A 21254-nucleotide genomic window follows, 5' to 3' on the forward strand; every position below is an offset into this window, starting at 1 on the left:
ACAGAACCAAAAGGACGGAACCAGGCTCTTCTCAGTGGTGCCCAGTGGCAGGACCAGAGGCAATGGGCACAAACTGAAACACATGAGGTTCCCTCTGAACATCAGGAAACATTTTTTTACTGTGACAATGACTGAGCCCTTACACAAGTTGCCCAGGACGGTTGTGGAGTCTTCATCATTGGAGATATTCAAAAGCTGTCTGGACATGGTCCTGGTCAACTGGCTCTAGGTGGCCCTGCTTGAGCAGGGGAGTGGATCAGATGACCTCCACAGGTCCCTTACAATCTCAACCATTCTGTGACTCTGTGAATAGTCACTGCACACCTTTCAAGATTTTAAGTTAACAAAGACAGGATGACAAGTCTCTAGAACAGCAGCCTACCCTGACAGCAAAGCAAACATGCCTAGCCTTGTAGACCTGAGTATTAAAAGTTACGATTATGAGCTTGAGAACAAATACTACTGATGCTGGTCATCTCTGACTGCATACCAACAGTACAGCATGTGTCCTTGGTTTTAACTGAAGGACCAAGGACTTGTAGCTGATGGAAATTATTATTTCTCAAATCTGAATCAGGATCCAAATCCTCTAGATGAAAGTTGCAGCAGATTTGCATCTTGTGGACATCCACACCAGTGGATGAGACATATGCCACTGAACAGCAGACCAAGCTCCTGAAGTATTTTCTTCAATTTTCATCAAGAAAAAACACAACCAACCATTGGACTGTTTGTTCTGGATGCTTTTTTTGTGCTTTTGTAGAGCTAAATCAGAGCAAAGAAAATATTACCAACTGTACTTACATTGTTGTCTGCCTCTTCCCTTATCCTACAACAAAGACTGCTACAGGAGGCAAAAAAGTGAGAGAGAGATATAACAAGTTAGCTAGATGCAATTAAAAAAAAATTTTGTTTTCCTTCCTGCATTAGGTATTTTCGCTTAAAATATCCAACTGTCAAAGCAAATTTCATTCCTCACACATAATGAAATAATTTATGAGTCTTCCTCCAAGGAGGACCATTCTTTGCTCTCCACATTTCTATCTGCTTCTGCTGACCTGATGCACTGTGCATCTTTTCTAATCAGATTAATCTTTTTGAGTCTATGAATCATGAGAGGACGGTGCTTTTAGGGGAGAGCACATTGCAAATGCTACAGGGAACAGTGGAAGTAATTTCTGAGGAGCACAAATGCTACTTATACAAGTAGTTAGGGTTCCCATGTCTTCTTCTAACTTTGGTCTCATGAAATAATACTATTTAGTGCTGCTGACAACACAGTATAATAGGACAACTCAATGTAATAGGCTTCTACGTGTGATTTATAAAAACGTGCTAAATTACGATTTGAGACAGATGTTAGAGAGCTTCAGTCTGTGAGATTGATAGTGTCACTTTCAAATGGCTTTACTGAAGTGGGACTTTGTGGAGGACTCTTTGCACTCAATGGTGGCACTGCCAAGAGTTTCCGGCGGATTCCAACTGTAGCCTTTTTATGGTCATGTCTGAGACTGCGGATTGTGCTGTTTATGGCAGCCACGCATGCCTTCCAATCATATCCAGTTTCCTTTAGATCAAAGGATGGATAATTCTCTTGAAGAAAGTCTAAAAATAAACAAGTATATAATAGTGAGTTATCAATTATTTATGCAAGCTATATACTCTTTTTGGATGTAATTAAGCCAAAACAAGTGCATGCTACCAAAACAGGACAGCTAGGCATATTATGAGGCTTGAAGAGCAAAGCTAGAGGGCAGATATTTTTTCCCCTCCTCTTTCTGTTTAATTTGAAAATGAGTAACAAAAGGTCTAAGCACTAAATTAAAAAAAAAAAAAAAAAAGGCAAAGAAAGCATGTAACCATGTACGTGGGCTTGATCCTTTGAAGTGCTGAATAACTTCAGCTTCTAATGTGGTCAGCCAGAGCAAAGAAATCTCAGGCTCCATTTCAGAATGACCAGTATTTGGCAGGACCAAGCCCTCCTTCAGAGGATCTCAGACAACGATATTCACTAAAATGAAACACAGCAATTCAACATAACACAGCCGTAGAGGAACAACAGTGACAGAAAAACTGCAAGAGCTTATTCCTTACCATACTGCAACAAGATCAGTAAACAAATACTTGAATTCAGTAGCAATGGGATAAATAAGGTAAGACTACAGCACCTTTCTCCCCTTCAACAAGTAAAATGAGTAGTTTTAAAAACATATTTTAATTTTTCTTTTTTTTTTTTTTAATTACTGAGTGACTGTCCTTCTGAGCTTAGCTGAATTACATGTTTTCTCTCACCAAGCCCCTAAAAGATTTAAATAAGCACCAAAAAGGAATTCTCAGCTGTAATTTCAAATCAAAGGCAATAATACTATTTCTAGTCTGATTAACATCTAGATTTACCTTAGTAGAATGAAAGGTATAGCTAGTTGATATTACGTCAGTTTTGTTCTTCCACTGCTCTCACATATACTAGCAAGTAAAAATCTAATATAGTATCATTGTTTACAGTTGATATTTTAACTTGTAGTTCCAAACCTGGAAACCTATTTTGCCAGAAAAGCATGGGTCTGAAGGAAGAAAATAAGAGAAAAAAACTTGTGCTCTTGCAGTTTACTCTGCTCAAGGGGGCATGTGGGGGGGAAGCGAGAGCACCTTAGGTTCTTTCATTCCCAGGATGCTCCTGTAATAAACTATGCTGACAAAGGATACACAAGCTGTTGGCTGAAGCAGCAGCCAGGCTCTCTCCCCATCCATCCCTGACAGCAAATTAAAGAAAATGCTTGGCCTCAGAGCTACAGAACAGGAATTCCTACTACCAGGCCTACAGAGCCTTTGTACATGGCCACAAAACAGCTTTTAAATTATGCCTTTTCTTTCACAGAAACAGACCAATTGTTGGGACTACCATAAGGCTATGCGGGGCCCCTTCCTGCTCTGCCACGTTACATTCAGGGAGTTGATGCTGCCATCCAATCAGGCTGTTATAATGTTAAAGAAAACAGGGCCAGGGGCTGCCCTCTGGCCCCAGAGCCAAGTGACACAGCCTGGCTGCAACTGCAACACAGAGGACTTTGTCTCTCATCTGCTCTGGAGCCTCTGTGGTGTCTTAGGGCTGCAGGAGCACACCTAATACATCTTTTGAATGCTTCTTAAGCTCAAAATGTCATGAAACAAAATGTTTACTATGAGAGTATGTGGCAACACTTAAAGTGGCAAAGCTTCCTAGGCTGGTGGTGAAAGAATATGTACGGTTTGGGAAAGCCCACTTTTATGTATAGTTTTGCTATATCGGGAATGGTTTCTGGCATGCTCTGTCCCTCAAGCCACGCCCAGACATCAGTCCAGAAAGTGCAAGTCCCAGCCCCATTTTATTTAGCATTATTGCTGCATCCTCGAGGCAATCTTGTCACACCTGCAGAGCTGTTATGCTGCACTGTCCAGATCTTAACAATCCTTTCAACCTCCCTACACTCCAGACATGGAGGAGAAGCAGTTTCAAGATTTGTTAGAAGATGCACGTTGCAAAAAGCATGATGAATCATAGAATCGTAGAGTATCTCAGGTCGGAAGGAACCCATAAGGATCATCAAGTCCAACTCCTTGCACCTCATAGGACTACCTAAAACTAAATCATATGACTAAGAGTGTCATCCAGACGAGGGTAACTAGTCAAATATGCAACCTTACTAACCCAGTGAGCACTATCCCACAATGATATCATAAGTAAAACCCTACATCAAGCCAGTGGTGTCAGGAAATGTTGAAGGCACTCCACTATTACACTGCCTGCAGCCTGGGATCCAGCCCAGTAAATAACATCCCACAAGCAAAACTTAAGAGTTCCTGGCAAAGTATTTTCTCTTCAGGTTTCTCATAGAAAAAGCCAACTTTTACAATGAAAATACGACAAGAAAACGGAAAGTTAGAGAAAAAGTGGAAAGATTTCTATATTGCATGACCAAACCTTTTCAAATATGTTGAACACTCTCTTTAAGATGCCGTAATAGCCACAGAGCAAATGGCCACCAGAAACCTGATGATCTTTCCCCCAACACCATTGTTTGTGCTGGCCATACTTAAATCTTACCAGATAATGCCAACTTTTCTTCTGTGTAATAACCCCATACACCTTTTCTACCTACAACCTGCTTCACATTCCTCCTCACTTGCTACATAACTGTTAAGCTAATTCTACTGTCACAGTTCTGCTTGCTTTATCCAGCCTCGCAGGAGGGACTGAATGAGACTAACAGAAGACTCCCTCTCAGGAAGGAGCACGGATCAGTGTTCTAGAAGTCTTAATGCAGAAGGCAAAACATCTGCTACAACTCCAACCATAACACACGCTCCCTCTGCTTCTGGAATTAGCATTTGCAAATAGAATAAACAGTACCAATTTCCTGAAGACATCCTGGATTCATGTAAGCTGAGGAAAGTGCAAGACTGTCCATATTCATTCAGTGGAATAGGCTGTTACACATTATTTGAAACGACACACTTCAGTATAGATTCGTTATTCAAATAGCTCAAACTGGTCTAATTCAAAATGCTGCCTGTTCACTTGGCAGCAGTCCTTATCCCACCTGTAGCTTCTAAACAACCAAATCATTTGCTGAGACCTTTTCTCTCAATGGAGCCTCTTAGGCGAATAGGGACAGCTGATCTCTGAGCCCTCAGAAGGGCAAGGCACTTGAAACTGTTCCTTTCCAATCACAGTCACCCAGGCCGTGAGGGACCTCGGGAGGTCTCTACTCCAACCTTCTGCCCAAAGCAGGGACAACTCTGAGGTCAGACCAGGTCACTCAAGGCTTTGTCCACTGAGGTGTGGAAAAAGGACGGAGATGGCACAACCTCATGGGCCAACATGCTCCACTGCTTGACTGCCCTTATGGGGAAAAGGAGTCTGCTCATAGCCAGTCTGAACCTCACATTTCCATTTATGCCTGTGGTCTCTCATCTTCCCACATTCAATGCTGCCAACAGCTTGACTCTAGAAGTTTCCTGAGAAGACAGATAGTGGTAGGCTGCTACTAGGTCCCCTTGGAGCCTTCTCTTTTCCAGACTAAATAAGCCCAGTTTCCTCACTGGTCAAGTGCTTTAGTTCCCTGTCCCTTTTGGTGGCCCTCCAGCTTTATCAGTATCTCTTTCTTGTACTAGGGGACCCAAAATTGGACACAGTAATCCAAATGCAAACTCATGAGTGCTAAACAGAGGAGATAATACTTTCCCTTGATCTGCTGGCTGTGCACCTGTTAATACAGTCCCAATTTGCTGTCAAATGCAGCCTGATGAGTGTTCTCCATTGTCTCCAAGTCATAGATAAAGATGCTAAAAAGGCCAGGTACCAGGACAGACCCCTGCAGTACTCCATGTGTCAGTCACCCCAGTACAGCATGACCCCCTACCCTCTGAACACAAACATCCATCTAGTCTTTTAACGTTGTTCACCCACCCAAACTGTAACATCCCAACATGAATACCAAAATATTGTCAGAGACAGTGTTGAAAGCCTTGCTAAAAAAATAATCAAGCTAAGTGACAGCCACTGCTCTCCCCTCGTCCACAAATCCAGTCATTTTATCAGACAAGGCAATCAGGTGAGTCAAACATGATTTACCCTAGGTAAAAACATGCTGTTTCCAACCACCACCACCCAGAGGCCTGAGACACCTTCATGGTGAAGACTGAGGTAGAGGAGGCACTGAGCACCTCAGCCTAATCTGACTCTGTTGTCACTAAGTTATCTGCCCCATTCAGCAACAGGCCCACACTCTTCTTGCTCAATCTTTTACGATTAATGTTGTGGTAGAAGCTGCTCTTGCTGCCTTGACAGTCCTTGCAAGTCTCAACTCTAGCTGAGCTTTGGCTTTCCTGACACCATTCCAACACTCCTCCCAAGCAAAGTTGCTAAATTCCGCTTCATAAGCCATCCTTGCTTCCAGTCTCTATATACTGCTTACACTGGAGCTCAGTTATGGATTCTGTGCTTAGCCAAACTTGTCTCCCCATAACTCTATCAGTTCTTCTAAGTGGCAGGATGGATTCTCTTGTGCTTGCAGAATGCTGTCCTTCAAGACCTGCCAACTTTCCTGAGCTTCTCTCCTCTTCAGAGCTGTCTCTCACAAGCTCCCACCTGTGAGTTTCCTAAATAGGCCAAAGTCTGCTCTCCTAAGCTACAGGGTCTGTACTCTCAGACCTTTTAAACTCTACTCAGGATCTTGAGGTCCATTATTTCATAGTCTCTACAGGCAATACTGCCACCGATGATCACATCCCAACCCTTTTTGTGAAGGGCACCATAACCTGCTGTGCATTACCTCTAGTTGGCCTACCTAGCCCCCGTATCAAGAAATTATTCCCAACACTCTCCAGAATCCTCTGGGACTGATTCTATCTCCCACTGTGTTGCCCTTTCAAGCAGATGCCATGGATACTGAGTTTCCTCATACAAGCCAGGTTTGTGATCTGGAGACTTCCTTGAGTTGCTTAAATATAACTTCATCTACTTTCTCTCAACTTGTTCCACTGCTTGCACTAATACCTGTCAGAACAGTTTCACAGGCTTATTTCTGAAGCTCCATGGTTTGTTCATAAGATACAAAGTTAATCACTCTTGTTAATTTCCCCACATTATCATTCCAACACAGATTTTCTTACTTACCTCTGAGAGCATTAATTCTGTTGCAGTCCAGTGGGCTCATGCCACGTTCCAGATTACCATATACATTGCTTTTTACCAGCACATCTTCAGTGAACATATGACGAATTAGGTAGCGAGCTGACAACTCTGGCCGAGACTTCCCCTTAGCTACATATATGACTGAGAAAGGCAACTGAACATTGCGCCATGGGCTTCCAAGAAGTTCTGCAGAGGGAGAGAAATTTTACTTCTCCAGTACTGACCATGCTTCAAAATGCCTGTATTACACTAAAACTAGGACACAAAAAGTTCTCCCTAAAACTACTGTACTTGCTTGGAAAGCCCAGAGCAAAACCATTTAACACTACAACTAATACTAAAATGCACCATATTGCAGACAAATGTCCAAGTAGCCAAAAAACCCTGCCTGTTTTACAACAATGTAACAGCACTTCCGATATGCTTTCAGCAATGCTAGCAGTGTAACCTGCATTATTAACAATTGCTTTCTAAATTGTTTTCATCTCATGTGAAAAGATGATGCTATTCCAATTACATAGGTAAATAAAAGTTCTGCTATTTCAATGGTGCTTAGATCCCGTAAGTGGAAACTGAAAGAGTGAATATTTTTTAACTACTTCAACCTGACTCCACTGCAAACATTAAAAAAAAAAAAAGGGGCAAAACGTATAGTAAATCAGGAGGTCTGTGGGATCAGACTAACAAATCTTGGGTGCAGGAGCAGATCTGATAGAGCCCCAAAGTGATTCTAATCAAATAAATTATTTCCAAGGGCAACTAATCTCAGCTCATTCTCCTTGAAGCTCTCTAGAGGCATCACTTGCTGTACATGGAATTTTTTTCCAATGCATTTGTATATTGTGCGTTTTTATAAAAAAAAGTATAAAGGCTGCTTTAAGGTTTTTATTATCCTAAATTGTCAGTTTTACAGAAAGGTGTGCTTTTCTTCTAAAATTACAATACCATTCAATAGATATTCTGAGCTAGCTTACTCCATTAACGTAGAATATCTACCAAATAAAAAAAAAACAAAAAAACAAAAAAAAACAAAAAAACAGGGCAACTGTGAAATAACTCTTGAGAAGTAATTATTCAGAGAAACTGAACAGAATATCTTACAGCTGAACTTTCCAGTCTTACAGTGGATATGCATTATGGGACACTGGTAGATGCAAACACTTGTTCTGTTAGCCAGATAATGTTCTTGTTCGCTCCCATGAAGTACATATATATATATATATACACACACACACACCTCCCCCCAAGTCACTGCCTTAAGAGGAAAAGAAGAGTCACATAGTTCAGCAAATCCCTTTACTACACAATTTCAGCAACAGTAGCATCTTCTGCCTCTCATTGACCATTTAAAAATGTAACACACAAATCCAGAAGATAAAAATTTTTTAGTTTACCCATAGGCTCCAAAGACTGCGGTTTCTTGACCGAAGGTGTGTGGAAAGCTTCTGGAAACTTATCCAATCCTGAATTCTGCAATGTGTCAGTTGTGGAGCTGGTCATTTTCTGGCAGTTTTGAGAATTACCTTCACTATCTTCATTATAATTTAAATCTACACAATGAGATGTATCTGGAGCGTCAGCCACTTTTTCCTTCCCTTCAGCTGTCTCCTGAAACATTAAATGAGGTTAGCACATGCACTGGGAGAAGCCTACCAGTTTTCTAATTAGTGTTCCAGTTCATTTCCCATTTAGTATAAATTAGATTCCAGATATTTACAATACAGTTACTCCTGAATGCCAATCATGAAAACCACAGGTGAAACAGATACTACATATTCACAGATTTACACAAAGCTTTTTAGAAGCAGAGGTAAATGGAGTTACAGGTGTTTTGGGAGTGATGTTTCAGTCAATATAAAGCTGAAATACATGGCTGGATATATCTGAAGGAAAGCCTATGAAAACAGTGCTAGCAGCTACATGTTTAAGCTCGCAATCAAATTTGACACTACTTCTGGCAACATTTACAGTGCTTTCCTTCCAGTATCCTATGCTTATACATCTCTTAACTGAAGGCTGGACACAGGAGCTGGAAGAGGCAGAGCAAGAGAAAGGGATACACTTCCAGTATTCCCCATATGGAACTAGTGCTGCAATCAGCAGGCCTATGCTGAGCAATGCAAAAACAGAACCCAAGGAATTTCTAGTTTGAGCACTCGTATGATAAGCAGTTCAAATACTTCATTTGATAAAGAAGCACAAACTTAGTACTTAATAAATTATCACCTTGAGACAACTTACTGGGTTTATTTTTGTTTCAGAGCGTAAACAGCGGATCATAGCATTGACATTTGTGATACAGGTTTTCCAGTCTTTTCCATGCTCACTCAAATCATAGTTTGGAAAGTTAGTTGCAAGAAATTCTGCATATAAAACGTAGAAAATTTTTTAACCTTTATGACAAAAAGCAGTATTTAAAAGTATTCTAATTTAGAAAGAAAGCTAAGAAATGCTTCACATTTACTATTCTCCATTTAGAAGCTTTAGATTTCCATTAAAGAGAGATAGTAAACTCACATTTTGAAGCTAAGCAGCACTATGAATTTAAGATGTGCAGTGATACTTTTTTGAGGTGTTGTGAATAATGCTTTTATTATTAAGCATTTCCTGGTAGAATTATGGGAAAGGTGTGATTTATCATATGAACTTAAAAAAAAAAAAAAAAACAAACACCCACAACACAACAAAAATCCCCTACAAAAAAAAGAGGCAGGGTAATGCTGATGCTGCAACTACTTCACGTGGCTTAAGTAATCCCTCACCCTTTAAACACGAAGATGATGATGTATAGGTTCACACACACGCGCCATGGGATCTGTGTAAATGGTTTGACATTTAAAAAAAAAAAAGCCCTCCCCATCTTCACCATTTCTCAAACAAGAGAAGTGAACTTAAGAAAAGAGTATTTAAGAATCACCAGTTAACATTTGTCCCAAGTAGACAATGGCCATAAAAAAACCCCAAACCAAACAAAACCCAAATCAAAGAAACAAAAAGCCCCACAAAACCCATGCCACACACAAAGTAAGTTGTAACGAAAAATTTAGAAACAATCAGCATGACTGATGAAGTACACAAAACTAGAAGAAATCAGAATTGTTTTATCCACATTGAAGAAAAACAAACATTGAGAATTACAAAGCAGGAATTTCAAAACCAAAAGACACAGCAGAGTGGAACACATCCACTACCGCATTTATCAGTTTACCAGTTGCTAGACAATGATTAGCAGAAACATACAGAAAAGGACTCCTTGTAAGTTAAAAACTTTGTTAAGTATTAAAGAAGTAAATACGTGCATTTTGAAAGGTAGCATACCTCTTATTGCAGCAATTTTGTTTGGATCCAATGTTCTGCGCCCTCGTGCGCTTACTCCCATAATGCTGCACAATAATGTTTCCTTGGGGAACAAGACACGAACTAAGTAGCGTGCTGCGTACTTTGGTTTAGTCTTATGCCGAGCTTTCATCAAATAGCTTCCAAGAACTTTTACATTTCTCACTGGGTCACCAACAAACTCTTTTGTAAAACAAAAACATTTAAAGAAAAAAAAAATTTAAAAACCAAAGCAAGTTGTTAAAAAAGAACACTTTTTCAAACTCTTTCTCTTGACCTCTATGGTATATGTTCTCCACTACAGCTAATTCTACTATGTATTAAGTACTTATGTTTGCTCTTAAAAAAGCAGCTTTAAATTGGAATGGTAACAGAAATATCTTTTTGATTCACGTTAACCACCAATGTAACTAACTGAAAACGACAGCATCCAAGAAATACATTAGACACATAAGATTCCCAAATGTTCAGACTGGCCCATTTTACACATGTGCAGATACCATGTATGTTTTCAAGACAATGACCCGTGAAGAATAGCATACCCATACATAGTACTGCTAAATCATACACTGTTTACAAATTCACAGACAGATATCTGAGTATTTCACCTACTTCGTGCAGCTCTTCAGCTGTATGAACTTATTTTCTAGACCAAAAGCAAACAAAAGTCATCGCTCAGCCTTCCACATAACTCAGGGCATTTATACTTTAGAAAGAAATGCATTAGTTTTTAAAACATGGTGCTATTTTATATGTGCTTCTTTATTATAACTCGATGATCTATGGAATTCTTCATTTTCTGTGGAATTAAGTATTTTGAAAGAAACCAAACACTGGAGGATTTGAGGATAGAAAGGATTTTTCATTGATTAAATCCTCCACAAGAAAAAAGGTATTTCCTTCACACAAATCGGGTAAGTTGCTTGCTTAAACGCAAAACATGTATACAGGCATACACCTCACTTAGCTTTACTGGCCATCTTGTTTGTCTTTTAAAGATATGCATAGCATGTATACATCACTTATGACACGTACATAGGTTAAAAATAGTTTACGTCAAAAGTATCAAGAAAGAAAGAGTGAGTCTAGTCTTAAAAGAACCCAAAGCACATACTGTAAATCAAAGGCTTGTGGTAGTCTATACAACTGTATATACACTGCAGAGGTTTTTAAGCGATCCCTGGCATATTAAACATTCCTATGACCCTTGTTTCAAGAGTTTTAAACAGTATTCCATTATAGAAATGCTTGTAAGGCAACCAGTTCTGCCCTTTACTTTTGCTAAATAACAATAAAGAGATTTCTTTAGGTATATTTTTTTAGACTAGCAGCAGTTTTTTAGCCTTCGTTTCCAAGTATTTATTACAAAGGAACTCACCAAAGCTAGGATTGATGGAGACTGAAGATGATGGTAGTTCTTTACTAATGTTCACACTCCCGGATGCATTTCTGTAGTTCACCACCGCAGCATTATTTCCCAAACTGGTCTCAGATGTTGCTGGCATCGATGACGATGCCACTGGTGAAGATGCAATGTTGACAGTACTTTCCACAACGCCGGCTACAAGATTTGATCGTGGAGAAACGTCAGGCATCCTGTTAGCTGCTGTGTATGATGAATGCAATGAATGCGTAGAAACTATAGTGGGGAGTGGTGGGCTCTGCCTACGAACAGGCTGCTGTGGTTCAAGCTGAAGACTCTCCTGAACATGTTTTATTGTGGAATTGACCTGAACATGGCCATTTTGTAAAGCAACCCTTATGACTGGGCTATGCCTTCCCTGGCCTGGTGAAGGGAGATGAAGACTTGATTCCCTTTCCATGGATTTTTGTACTCTTATTTTTCCTTGGGGCAAATGACTGGAACTTCTGTATGTAAATCCACCCGGTTTCTGCAAATGTGATTCAGAAAACAATTAAAAGGTTGAATTAGACATATCTGGTCATTTTTTTCTTTAGCAAACCAGGAAGACTAGATTTTAGTAATTATGCTATTTGCAGCAGACTCTTCATTGAAGTAGTCACTGTCATGAAGCCAGTGCTATTACTTTTTAGCCTTCCCTCTACTTTCTTTTATTCTCACTTGTAGTTCCAACACTAAGAGTTTATCTGGTCAGCTTCAACGTTTCTCAAGTTTTTTCCACCTGGGGTGCTGGCACAATTGCTTTCTAAAAAGCCAGAGAAACGTATAATGAGAAAGGCAGCTTTGTAAAGGCTCTTAAAAAAAGCTCTATAAGAAAAGAACAGGCAAAATAAAATTTGTCAGCCATTGACCCAGCCTGCTGCATTTTCAAGGGGTGTCTCCACTACCATGTTAGCTTCCTCTTAAACAAGAAAAAAAAAAAAAAAAAAAAAATCACTCTCCTGGCTGTCTCTTCATTCTTTACTTGCTAGCTGAAAACAGTAAACATTCAGATCTCCTCAACAATGGAAGATTCCAAAGAGACTAAGACAGACAAACAGAGATGGGCTACGCTTTCCACCACTTGGAGTACTTTTATTAAGAAACACATGCACCCTAAAGCATGCGTTCTAGTTCAAAATACAAGTCACTGAGCAGGAGCTACCAAATGTAGCTGGCACATGTGGCTTTAGGCTTGTTTTTTTGTTTCTTTTGTTTTTCTTTTTGTAGTTTTTGTTTGTTTGTTTACAGAAATCTGATTATATTCCACCCTTGTAACCTTTAAAAATCTGTGACCTGAAGAAAGGCTTATGTGCCTGAAAGTTTGTCCATTTCTCCAGCTATTGGAGTTGATCTAATTTAAAAAAAAAAAAAAAAAAAAAAAAAAAAAAAAAGTACCTTTACCACCAGCCTTTCCTTATTTATATCCTTAGCCCATCACAGATACAACAATGGTACGGCTATAAAAAAACTACACCATTTCTGATGGTTTTAAAGATAAAGGGCTAGCAGAACTTAAGAAAATGGTTGGCAGGTTGCATTTGCTGGCTTCCCCCTTACACCTTATAGCAATAAAAGCCTTCAAAAAAAAAAAAAAGTAGTACAGGTCACTTTTAATCTGAACATTAAAGCAGCTGCCATCCCACATGATCAGAGGGGAGGGTAGGAGCGCAGAGGTCACAGGGTCCAAACGTAGCTTACAAGACCAGTTTGTTCCCTGAATCTCATATTTTTGGATGTGTGGACAGTACAAGCTTGGAGTTGTCAACAAAAACACATTCCCAAATAAACCCTAGTATCCTACTGGTAACTGACATGCAAAGAACATAAACGATTCTACCCACCCTTAAAGCAAATGGCCTTACTAATGTTTTGACATCTCCTGACAGCAGGATCACCTCTGCCACATTAAAAGCTTTGCAGTATTGTTGACAAAGAAAGGTCATTATGGATTTTATGACCTTCTTCAAAAATCATGTTATGTTTTCCTTTTAAAGAGCATTGTTACAGGTACTAATATTCTGTCTCCTTAGTTAACAATAGATTGACCATATAAGAACAAAATGGATAGTGCGTACTCAATATCAAACCTTGTTAAAAATTTTGAAAAAAGGTATTTTATTAAAAAAAAACCAAAAACAATTCTATACTGTAATAGATACGACAACATACTGTTGAGACCTAAAAATCAGTTAGTCAACTGAACCAGCCTGTGCGAGTGATGCATAAACTCTCTTTTAACTGCAGAAACCATTGAGACAGTACACCACATCTCATAAAGCAGCAACACCAACATACCCAAGTTTAAGACGTAACCTACACAATTCATTTCTGTTCATTCCAATACAAATAGAATTTTACAGCATCTATCACAGCATCCTGAATTTCATGGGGGCCGCTGGCCGTTCTGTGACCACTGGTCAATAACAACACCGGAGACTGAAGCTGGCGTATAGTAAGAAATCTAGAATAATTTAATTTAAATAGATTAAGTCTACGACTTTGCTACTAATTTTAAGTGAAAGGAGAGGGTTTTTTCTTTAAATAAGCATCGGAGGAAGAGAGACAATTAAAGGAAAAATAAATTTCTTAGGTCTTTAATACTCACAGGTTTGAGCAACAGTGGCTTTACACGAGTATGCTGCATTTCTGAGACCTTCCGATGAAGCAGGTCAAATTTTTTATCCAATTTCTGAATGGCATCATACATGGCCTGACAACAAATGTAAGAGTGATAACAGTATTGTTTCACAAGAACACAATTTAAGTCTGAAGAAATCAAGAAAGTTCAATTAAGGGCAAAATTCCCTCTCTAAAACTGGGTAAGATCTACAGATAACATATACATTCTGTAAGCATATTAAAGATCAACTTAGATACAAAATGCAAATAATAATGGTAAGTATCACAGTAAAAAGAATTCTCAAAGAAGCTCACTCTTGTGACTTTACCATGGCTGGCACTTAAAGGTTGTTCTTCCTGCTTCCAGCAGATGTTTTATTTTTACTTATTTGGTATGTTTTATTTTACACTGAAAAGCTACTGACAAGCTCTAAGGTAAGTTAGGTATTATGATACGCTATTTTAAGTCATTGGAAGTTTCCAAGTACACAGGTAAAATGCTTATAAGCAGCCACCGAAATACTGATTTCTGTATCACCAATAGGAAGTATCTTTAGAAAAACACTATCTGTAAAGTAAAAGTCCCAACTGGAATTGAATGAGGCCAAGGATATCCAAGACAACAAGAAGGGCTTCTATAAAGGAAGGCTAAGGAAAATGTGGGCCCACTGCTGAATGAGACAGGGGACCTCATGACATAGGACACTGAAAAGTCTGAGGGATTCAATGCCACCTTTGCCTCTGTCTTTATTAGCAAGACCGGCCTTCCAGAATCCCAAGGTCCCAGAGATCAGGGGGAAAGGCTGGAGCAAGGAAGACACACTGGGTGGAAGAGAATCTGGTCAAGGAATACTTAAGCAAACTAGACATACGTAAGTCCAAGGGGCCTGACGGGATGTGCCCACGAGTGCTGAGGGAGCTGGCTGATGTCATTGCGAGGCCACTCTTGATAACCTTTGATCGATCAAGGCAAACAGGAGAAGTGCCCGAAGACTGGATGAAAGCAGATATCACTCCTATCTTGAAGAAGGGCAAGGAGGACGATCCAGGGAACCACAAACTGATCAGCCACGCCTCCATCCCTGGGAAGGTGATAGAGCAACTATCCTGGAAACCATTTCCAGGCACACGAATGACAAGAATACCACCAGGAGTAGTCACAGCATGACTTCACCAAGGGAAAGTCATGGTTGACCAACTTGACAAACTTCTACAATGAAATGACTAGCCTGGTAGAGAGAGTAGAGCAATGGGTATTGTCTACCTGGACTTGAGGAAGGCCTTCAACATTGTCTTCCATAAGATCCTCACAGACAAGCTGTTGACGTATAGGCTGGATGAGCAGACAATGAGGTGGATTGGAAACTGGATGAATGGCTGTGCCTAGAGAGTGATGATCAGCAGCACAAAGTCTAGATGAAGGCGAATAACTAGCAGAATACCCCAGGGGTCAATATTGGGTTTGATCCTGTTTAACATCTTCATTAACGATCTGTATGATGGGCAGGACCAGCTCATACACCAGAGGGTCATGCTGCCATCCAGAGGGATGTCAACAGGCAGGAGAAATGGGCTGACAGGAACCTCATGAAGTTCAACAAGGAGAAGTGCAAAGTCCTGCACCTGGGGAGGAACAACCCCAGGCACCAGTATGTGCTGGGGGCCACCTAGCTGGAAAGCAGCTTGGCAGAAAAGGACCTGGGATGTCCTGGTGGACACCAAATTGAACATGAGCCAGCAATATGCCCTTGCAGCAAAGGTGGCTAATGGTACCCTGGGCTGTGTTAGGCAACGTACTGCCAGCAGGCCAAGGGAGGTGATCCTTCCCCTCTTCTCAGCACTGGTGAGGCCACACCTGGAGTGCTAGGTCCAGCTCTGGGCTCCCCACTACAACAGAGCCACAGACATACTGGAGAGAGTCCAGCAAAGGGCCACAAAGATGATGAAGGGACTGGAGCATCTCTACTATAAGGAAAGGCTGAGGGAGCTGGGACTGTTCAGTCTGGACAAGAGGAAGCTCAGGGGCGAATCTCATCAATGCATACAAATACCTGAGGGGAGGTGGCAGAGAGGACAGAGCCAGGCTCTTTGCAGAGGTGCCCAGTGGCACGACCAGAGGCGATGGGCACAAACTGAAACACATGAGGTTTCCTCTGAACATCAGGAAAACACTTTTTCACTGTGAGGGTGGACCAAGCCCTGGCACAGGTTGCCCAGGGAGGTTGTGAATATCCCTTCTTAGAGATATTCAAAAGCATCAGGACATGGTCCTGGGCAACTAGCTCTAGGTGACCCTGCTTGAGTATGGGGGTTGGACAAGATGACCTCCAGAGGTTCCTTCCAACCTCAACCATCCTGTGGTTCTGTGAAAATGAGATGTAAATGATGTATGGAGAAATCAACTCAGCTGTGCCTTTCAGAACAAACATGGCATTGAAATCAATTGCATCCACATTTTTAATAATCACAGAATGAAAGATAAAGAATTTGAAAAAAAACTACTTATTTTATTAAAAGTATTTGATCTTTAGTCAATCCCCAAGGTCAAGTTTTCTTTCAGATGTTAAAAATTTGTGTTGCCTTACTAAAGCAATCAGGTATAAACTTTTAAAGTCTTATTGTAAGTGCCCAAATTTTCACACATAAAAGCCAGATAAACCAAAGCATTCAAAGTCCATCAGTTATTACTATACATTACTGTGTGATACAGAAAGTTGCTTCTCCCGTGTTTCCAGGATTTAGCAACTCAAACATGATGCTTACACAGCAATTTAGACATGCACTTTGTGCCATAACAGTATAAAGGAATTAGATAACAGAACATTAGTCTAGTATTGAAAGGACACTGCCAACTTGAAAATACGTATCAGGCACATGTCATCAGCTATTACTGCAAAAACCACACAAGGACATTATAACTATATGAGTTACAAAGAGGAAACGTTTCTTCAACTAACTAAAGCAATTTCTTCTGTTGATCTACAGCAGAACTAGACAGAGAAATTTAAAAAAATACATATGGCTATAAAAAAATTGCTAGATAGATTTGTAGTCGATAGAATTTCAAATTATTTTCAATTTTATCAAAACCAACAGTTAGGTTTCAATATGATAGCTATCTTTTCAAAAAAATTAAATATCCTTAGACAGAAGAATCTACAAATCTTGCCAAAATTTAGAAATATCTCAAGGAAGCACTAAAAGACCTTAAATCACTGTGGACAGTACAGGCACTATTAAAAGGCTTCATGTAGCCCTAGGGCAGATTTACTGAGAGGAGGGGATAACAGTGGTATGAAGGTGATGGAAAGGGGCTAGTAGGCAGCAAAAGAAGCTATATCTTCTCATTAGCACCACTTGCTACAGCACACGTTCCCAGACTAGCGGCAAGAATGTTAGTCACACAATCTTAGTCAATTTTCTTCCACAGCATTGCTGAATATATGTGTAAGGAGACTTACAAGACATTAATACTGGGCTACAAGCCACTCACAAATTATCCTCCCTAAAGCATGGCCCAAATGTCTTTCACTCTCTAGAGAGTACTGTGACTCTGGAGTCACATAAGTGCTCACCTGAATAAATATGAGATGTTTTTAATTTTCAGTGCAGTGATTTTCAATCTTGCCAGCTACTGCTTCAGAAGTCAAAAGCAAAGAATTCGCCAAAACACTACCAGGATTTTGGCACACTTTTGGCAAGCCTCATGTGCTTTCAAAAGCTGGGTATGTAAGACAGTCAGATCTTTCCCATTACTGTGAAGCCCCTCCCAATAAATCACTAGACTTTACATTTTGTATTAAAGCTTAATATTTGAAAAGTATTCTTGCCAGCTATGATGTGAAGAAGTCAGAGAATATGAAGAAGTTATTTTTTCATTGAAAATACTGAAGTGAAGTGGGCAACTAACAAATGAACAACAGGAAAGGATGAAGTCATAGGTTATCAAATACAGAATGCAAATCTTCCTGAAATGTAACTCAAATTGTTTAAATGCCATTTCAGAGATAAAGGAAAAAAAAATACCTGGCAATAACTGAGGACCTCCATAAGAGTTTTCTGCTGGTCTCCAGTGTAGGAAGCTTCAGTGTAGGAAGCTTCAGATACAATACTCCCCTTTTTCAGCAAAATAATAATAATAAAAAAAAAGTGTAAGCTAGTAATATATACACAGTCTTAGGATATCACATTAAGCCAATAAATCCCAGCTTCAAACCTCACATGTTATTTTAGTTACCCCAAAACATGCATCCCCAAAGCAGCTTTTCAAAGTCAGTCAAACAAAAGAAAGTTAACTTACACATTCATAGTCTGGTTCATACTCATAAATGACACTGTCACTATCTTCATATTCTCCTTCCCTGGGTCTCATCTGGGAAATAACATAAGGAACTTTTAATGTTTTGAATAATAAAATAATTAAAAATATAAACTACAGAGAGAACCTGCTAGGAATCCAACTTGGACACTTTCAGTTGTAGCTATATTCCCTCCCCTGGCTACAAAAGGGCCCAAGAAAGAGAGTCTTAACACAGTCATCTCACTTATGTGCCTGTGATTAGGTCATATGGATACTCACCTCACTTCTGTGGTAATAGTATCTTATTCTGGTTTAACATAAACCTCTTGCAAATTTATATAATAATACGTATTTTTATTTTATTATTCTAAAGCCAGAACTTTCTCATCTAACTATATATGTACTATATGGCCAGGCTTATGTAATTATGAGACTCCATGTAGATTTTTACACTAATTTAAATAAACCAATTTGAAAAAAAAAAAAGTGTGTTTATTTCAATGGGTATAACTCTGCACACAGAAGCTGTAAAAATGTCTAAGAGGGATAATTTTCTTACTGCTTGAAAACTGCTTTTAGACAGGAATCAACAGTGCCACCACCTGGACAATTCTGATATTTTTCTTTTACTGGATGGGAGCAGTTCCTGTCTACCATACATCACAGATTTCATGAGTCTGTTGTTGTTTTGTGTTTGTTGTTTTTTGTTTTTTAAACTAAGTCATATTTAATCAGGTCTTATTTTAAAAAAAGGATGGTTGGGGGTGTGAGGGGTGTTGTTTTTGTTTGTTTTACAACAGGCAGAATTAAACAGAGTGGAACTGCTTTTATAGCATTAAAGACACCCCGACTGTTGGAATTTAAGAATTAAATATGGTGACATGAACCAGGCTTCAGACTGCCTCAAGTTAAAAATGTATGGAGGCTGTCTTTAGACAGAATTGTTCATGGAGATAAACCCTTATTCAACATTAAGTTTCAACTCTTATTATCCTAAATTGCATGTAGAGATTTTTACTGAAAAAATAAGAGCATCTACATGGGAAATTAGTGTAAGTTACTCTCCACCATACACTAGCTGTTGCGATACATGTGTGTAGTATCCAGCACAAGAAGGTTTTACTAGAAACTTCCATGCACTACATGGATACCCTACCCACACTTCCTCTCTTGGATGTCATCAAATGAGCATCCAAAAGTGAAAGAAAAAATGACATTCCCAATTAACATTGAAACTGGCCTCAAAACAAAGGGCTACTGTTTGGCAAAACATACCACATTCTGTTCCACTAGAGTAGGGGCAAATCTTTTTCTTTTATTATGCGAAAACACAAAATCCATTTTTTCAGGGCTGTGACCATTTCCTCTCTGCATACTTGCAGAATGGCTCATTTGTGATGCCACTTGCTCAGCCAGCACTGGTAAGCCTTCGCTTCCTGGAAAAGCGGAGAGAAAGCAAAGCACATTAGCAGGTTTCTCATTGCATTAAACATTTCACTACAAGAAACGTGCACAGTCACCCATTTTTTTTACTTTCAAACTGCTTGGTTATTTGAAATGTGTTCACTAGCATATTATTAAACACTTGTTAATCCAATTTATTTAAATCTGAAATTATAAATTCAATTTAATATTCTGTCTTCCAAACTCTCTCCAGCCTCTATTTCATTTGCTTTGCTTTTCACTGTTGATTCTCTGTTCTCATTTCCATGTCCCATTGTACAAAGTCACAGAATTCAAAACCCCAACAAAACCAGTTAACTGAAATTCAGGCAATACACCCACAATGTAAAACACAGTTCCCATTTGTTTAGTCCTCAGCTGTCCCCTCCCTACACGTACAGGGTGCCCCCCAGTTTTGTCACTGAAGCACTGTGCAACAAAAAAGATCTGCTCCAGCTATCTCCTCTGTTGAGCTAGCATAGGTTGCGGACTACCAAACACAAACTATCCATAAGTGGTACAGAAAATGCCTCCACCTCTTCACCTGTGGGCCTGGCACACAGTTAAAAGGCCATTACCAGTTTACCATTGCTCCATCCTAATTCTTTGGAAGCCCACACGATTGTCAGACCTACCTTTTGAAGAACGTTAAAGGGTTTTCACAGTTAAGAGAAAAGGCGTATCTCTACTGCCAAATCTCTACTGTCGATCATTTACAGGTTTCTACCTCAAACTTTCAGGAAAGGGCTATGGCAGCTCTCTTAGAAATAAACACACTCTTAAGAGGGGAAGAAGAAAAAAAAAGTAACTATTTCCCCTTGATTTCTATAGATTTTAGCGATAGATGGGCCAAGCACTATATAGATAACAAGATATAGATAAGAGAAGATACCAAAAGACAAGTAAAGCTTAGGAAGCTAAGTGAGACCTTGGAAGATTTCTGAGAAATAAGGAGAAAAACTTAGCTGGCATAAAAAGGCAACACCAAGTCTCCACCATACTATCTGCTGTGAAGGAGCTTTTTGGAGCTTAGGCCAAGCTGAAAAGGTATGGTGGGGAAGTTTTGTGGATACCTACAGTAAGTTCCTCACAAGTAAAAGAGGCTGCATGAGAAAAGTTACAAGGGTACTTCTTACTACTTTTGCAAAATAATGGAACTAATTTCATGGCCCAACTGGAAAGAAGAAATGTGCTGGTTTTGGCTGGGGTAGAGTTAATTTTCTTCGTAGTAGCTAGTATGGGGCTATGTTTTGGATTTGTGCTGGAAACAGTGTTGATAACACAGGGATGTTTTAGCTACTGCTGAGCAGTGCTGACACAGAGCCAAGGCCTTTTCTGCTTCTCACCCCACCCCACCAGTGAGCAGGCTGGGGGGGCACAAGGAGTTGGGAGGGGACATAGCGGGGACAGCTGACCCCAGCTGACCAAAGGGATATCCCAGACCATATGGCGTCATGCTCAGCATATACAGCTGG

General features: G+C 39.8%; 1 protein-coding gene across 1 annotated transcript in view; it reads right to left on the reverse strand.

Moving 5' to 3' along the window:
* The window catches only part of BEND2 (BEN domain containing 2), a 34609-nt gene that overhangs the window by 3087 nt on the left and 10268 nt on the right, over window positions 1-21254 (reverse strand). The window contains exons 4-14 of the mRNA XM_075495459.1: window positions 19612-19772; window positions 18337-18408; window positions 18063-18152; window positions 14023-14127; window positions 11391-11904; window positions 9995-10195; window positions 8918-9039; window positions 8071-8284; window positions 6659-6862; window positions 1412-1605; window positions 805-844 (exon numbers count right to left, since the gene is read on the reverse strand). Of these exons, the coding sequence (XP_075351574.1) occupies window positions 830-844; window positions 1412-1605; window positions 6659-6862; window positions 8071-8284; window positions 8918-9039; window positions 9995-10195; window positions 11391-11904; window positions 14023-14127; window positions 18063-18152; window positions 18337-18408; window positions 19612-19772 (1892 nt within the window). The 3' untranslated portion in view covers window positions 805-829. The remainder of the gene's footprint in view (window positions 1-804; window positions 845-1411; window positions 1606-6658; window positions 6863-8070; window positions 8285-8917; window positions 9040-9994; window positions 10196-11390; window positions 11905-14022; window positions 14128-18062; window positions 18153-18336; window positions 18409-19611; window positions 19773-21254) is intronic.

Source organism: Mycteria americana, chromosome 1 (genome assembly GCF_035582795.1).
Source record: "Mycteria americana isolate JAX WOST 10 ecotype Jacksonville Zoo and Gardens chromosome 1, USCA_MyAme_1.0, whole genome shotgun sequence".
NCBI classification, from domain to species: Eukaryota; Metazoa; Chordata; class Aves; order Ciconiiformes; family Ciconiidae; genus Mycteria; species Mycteria americana.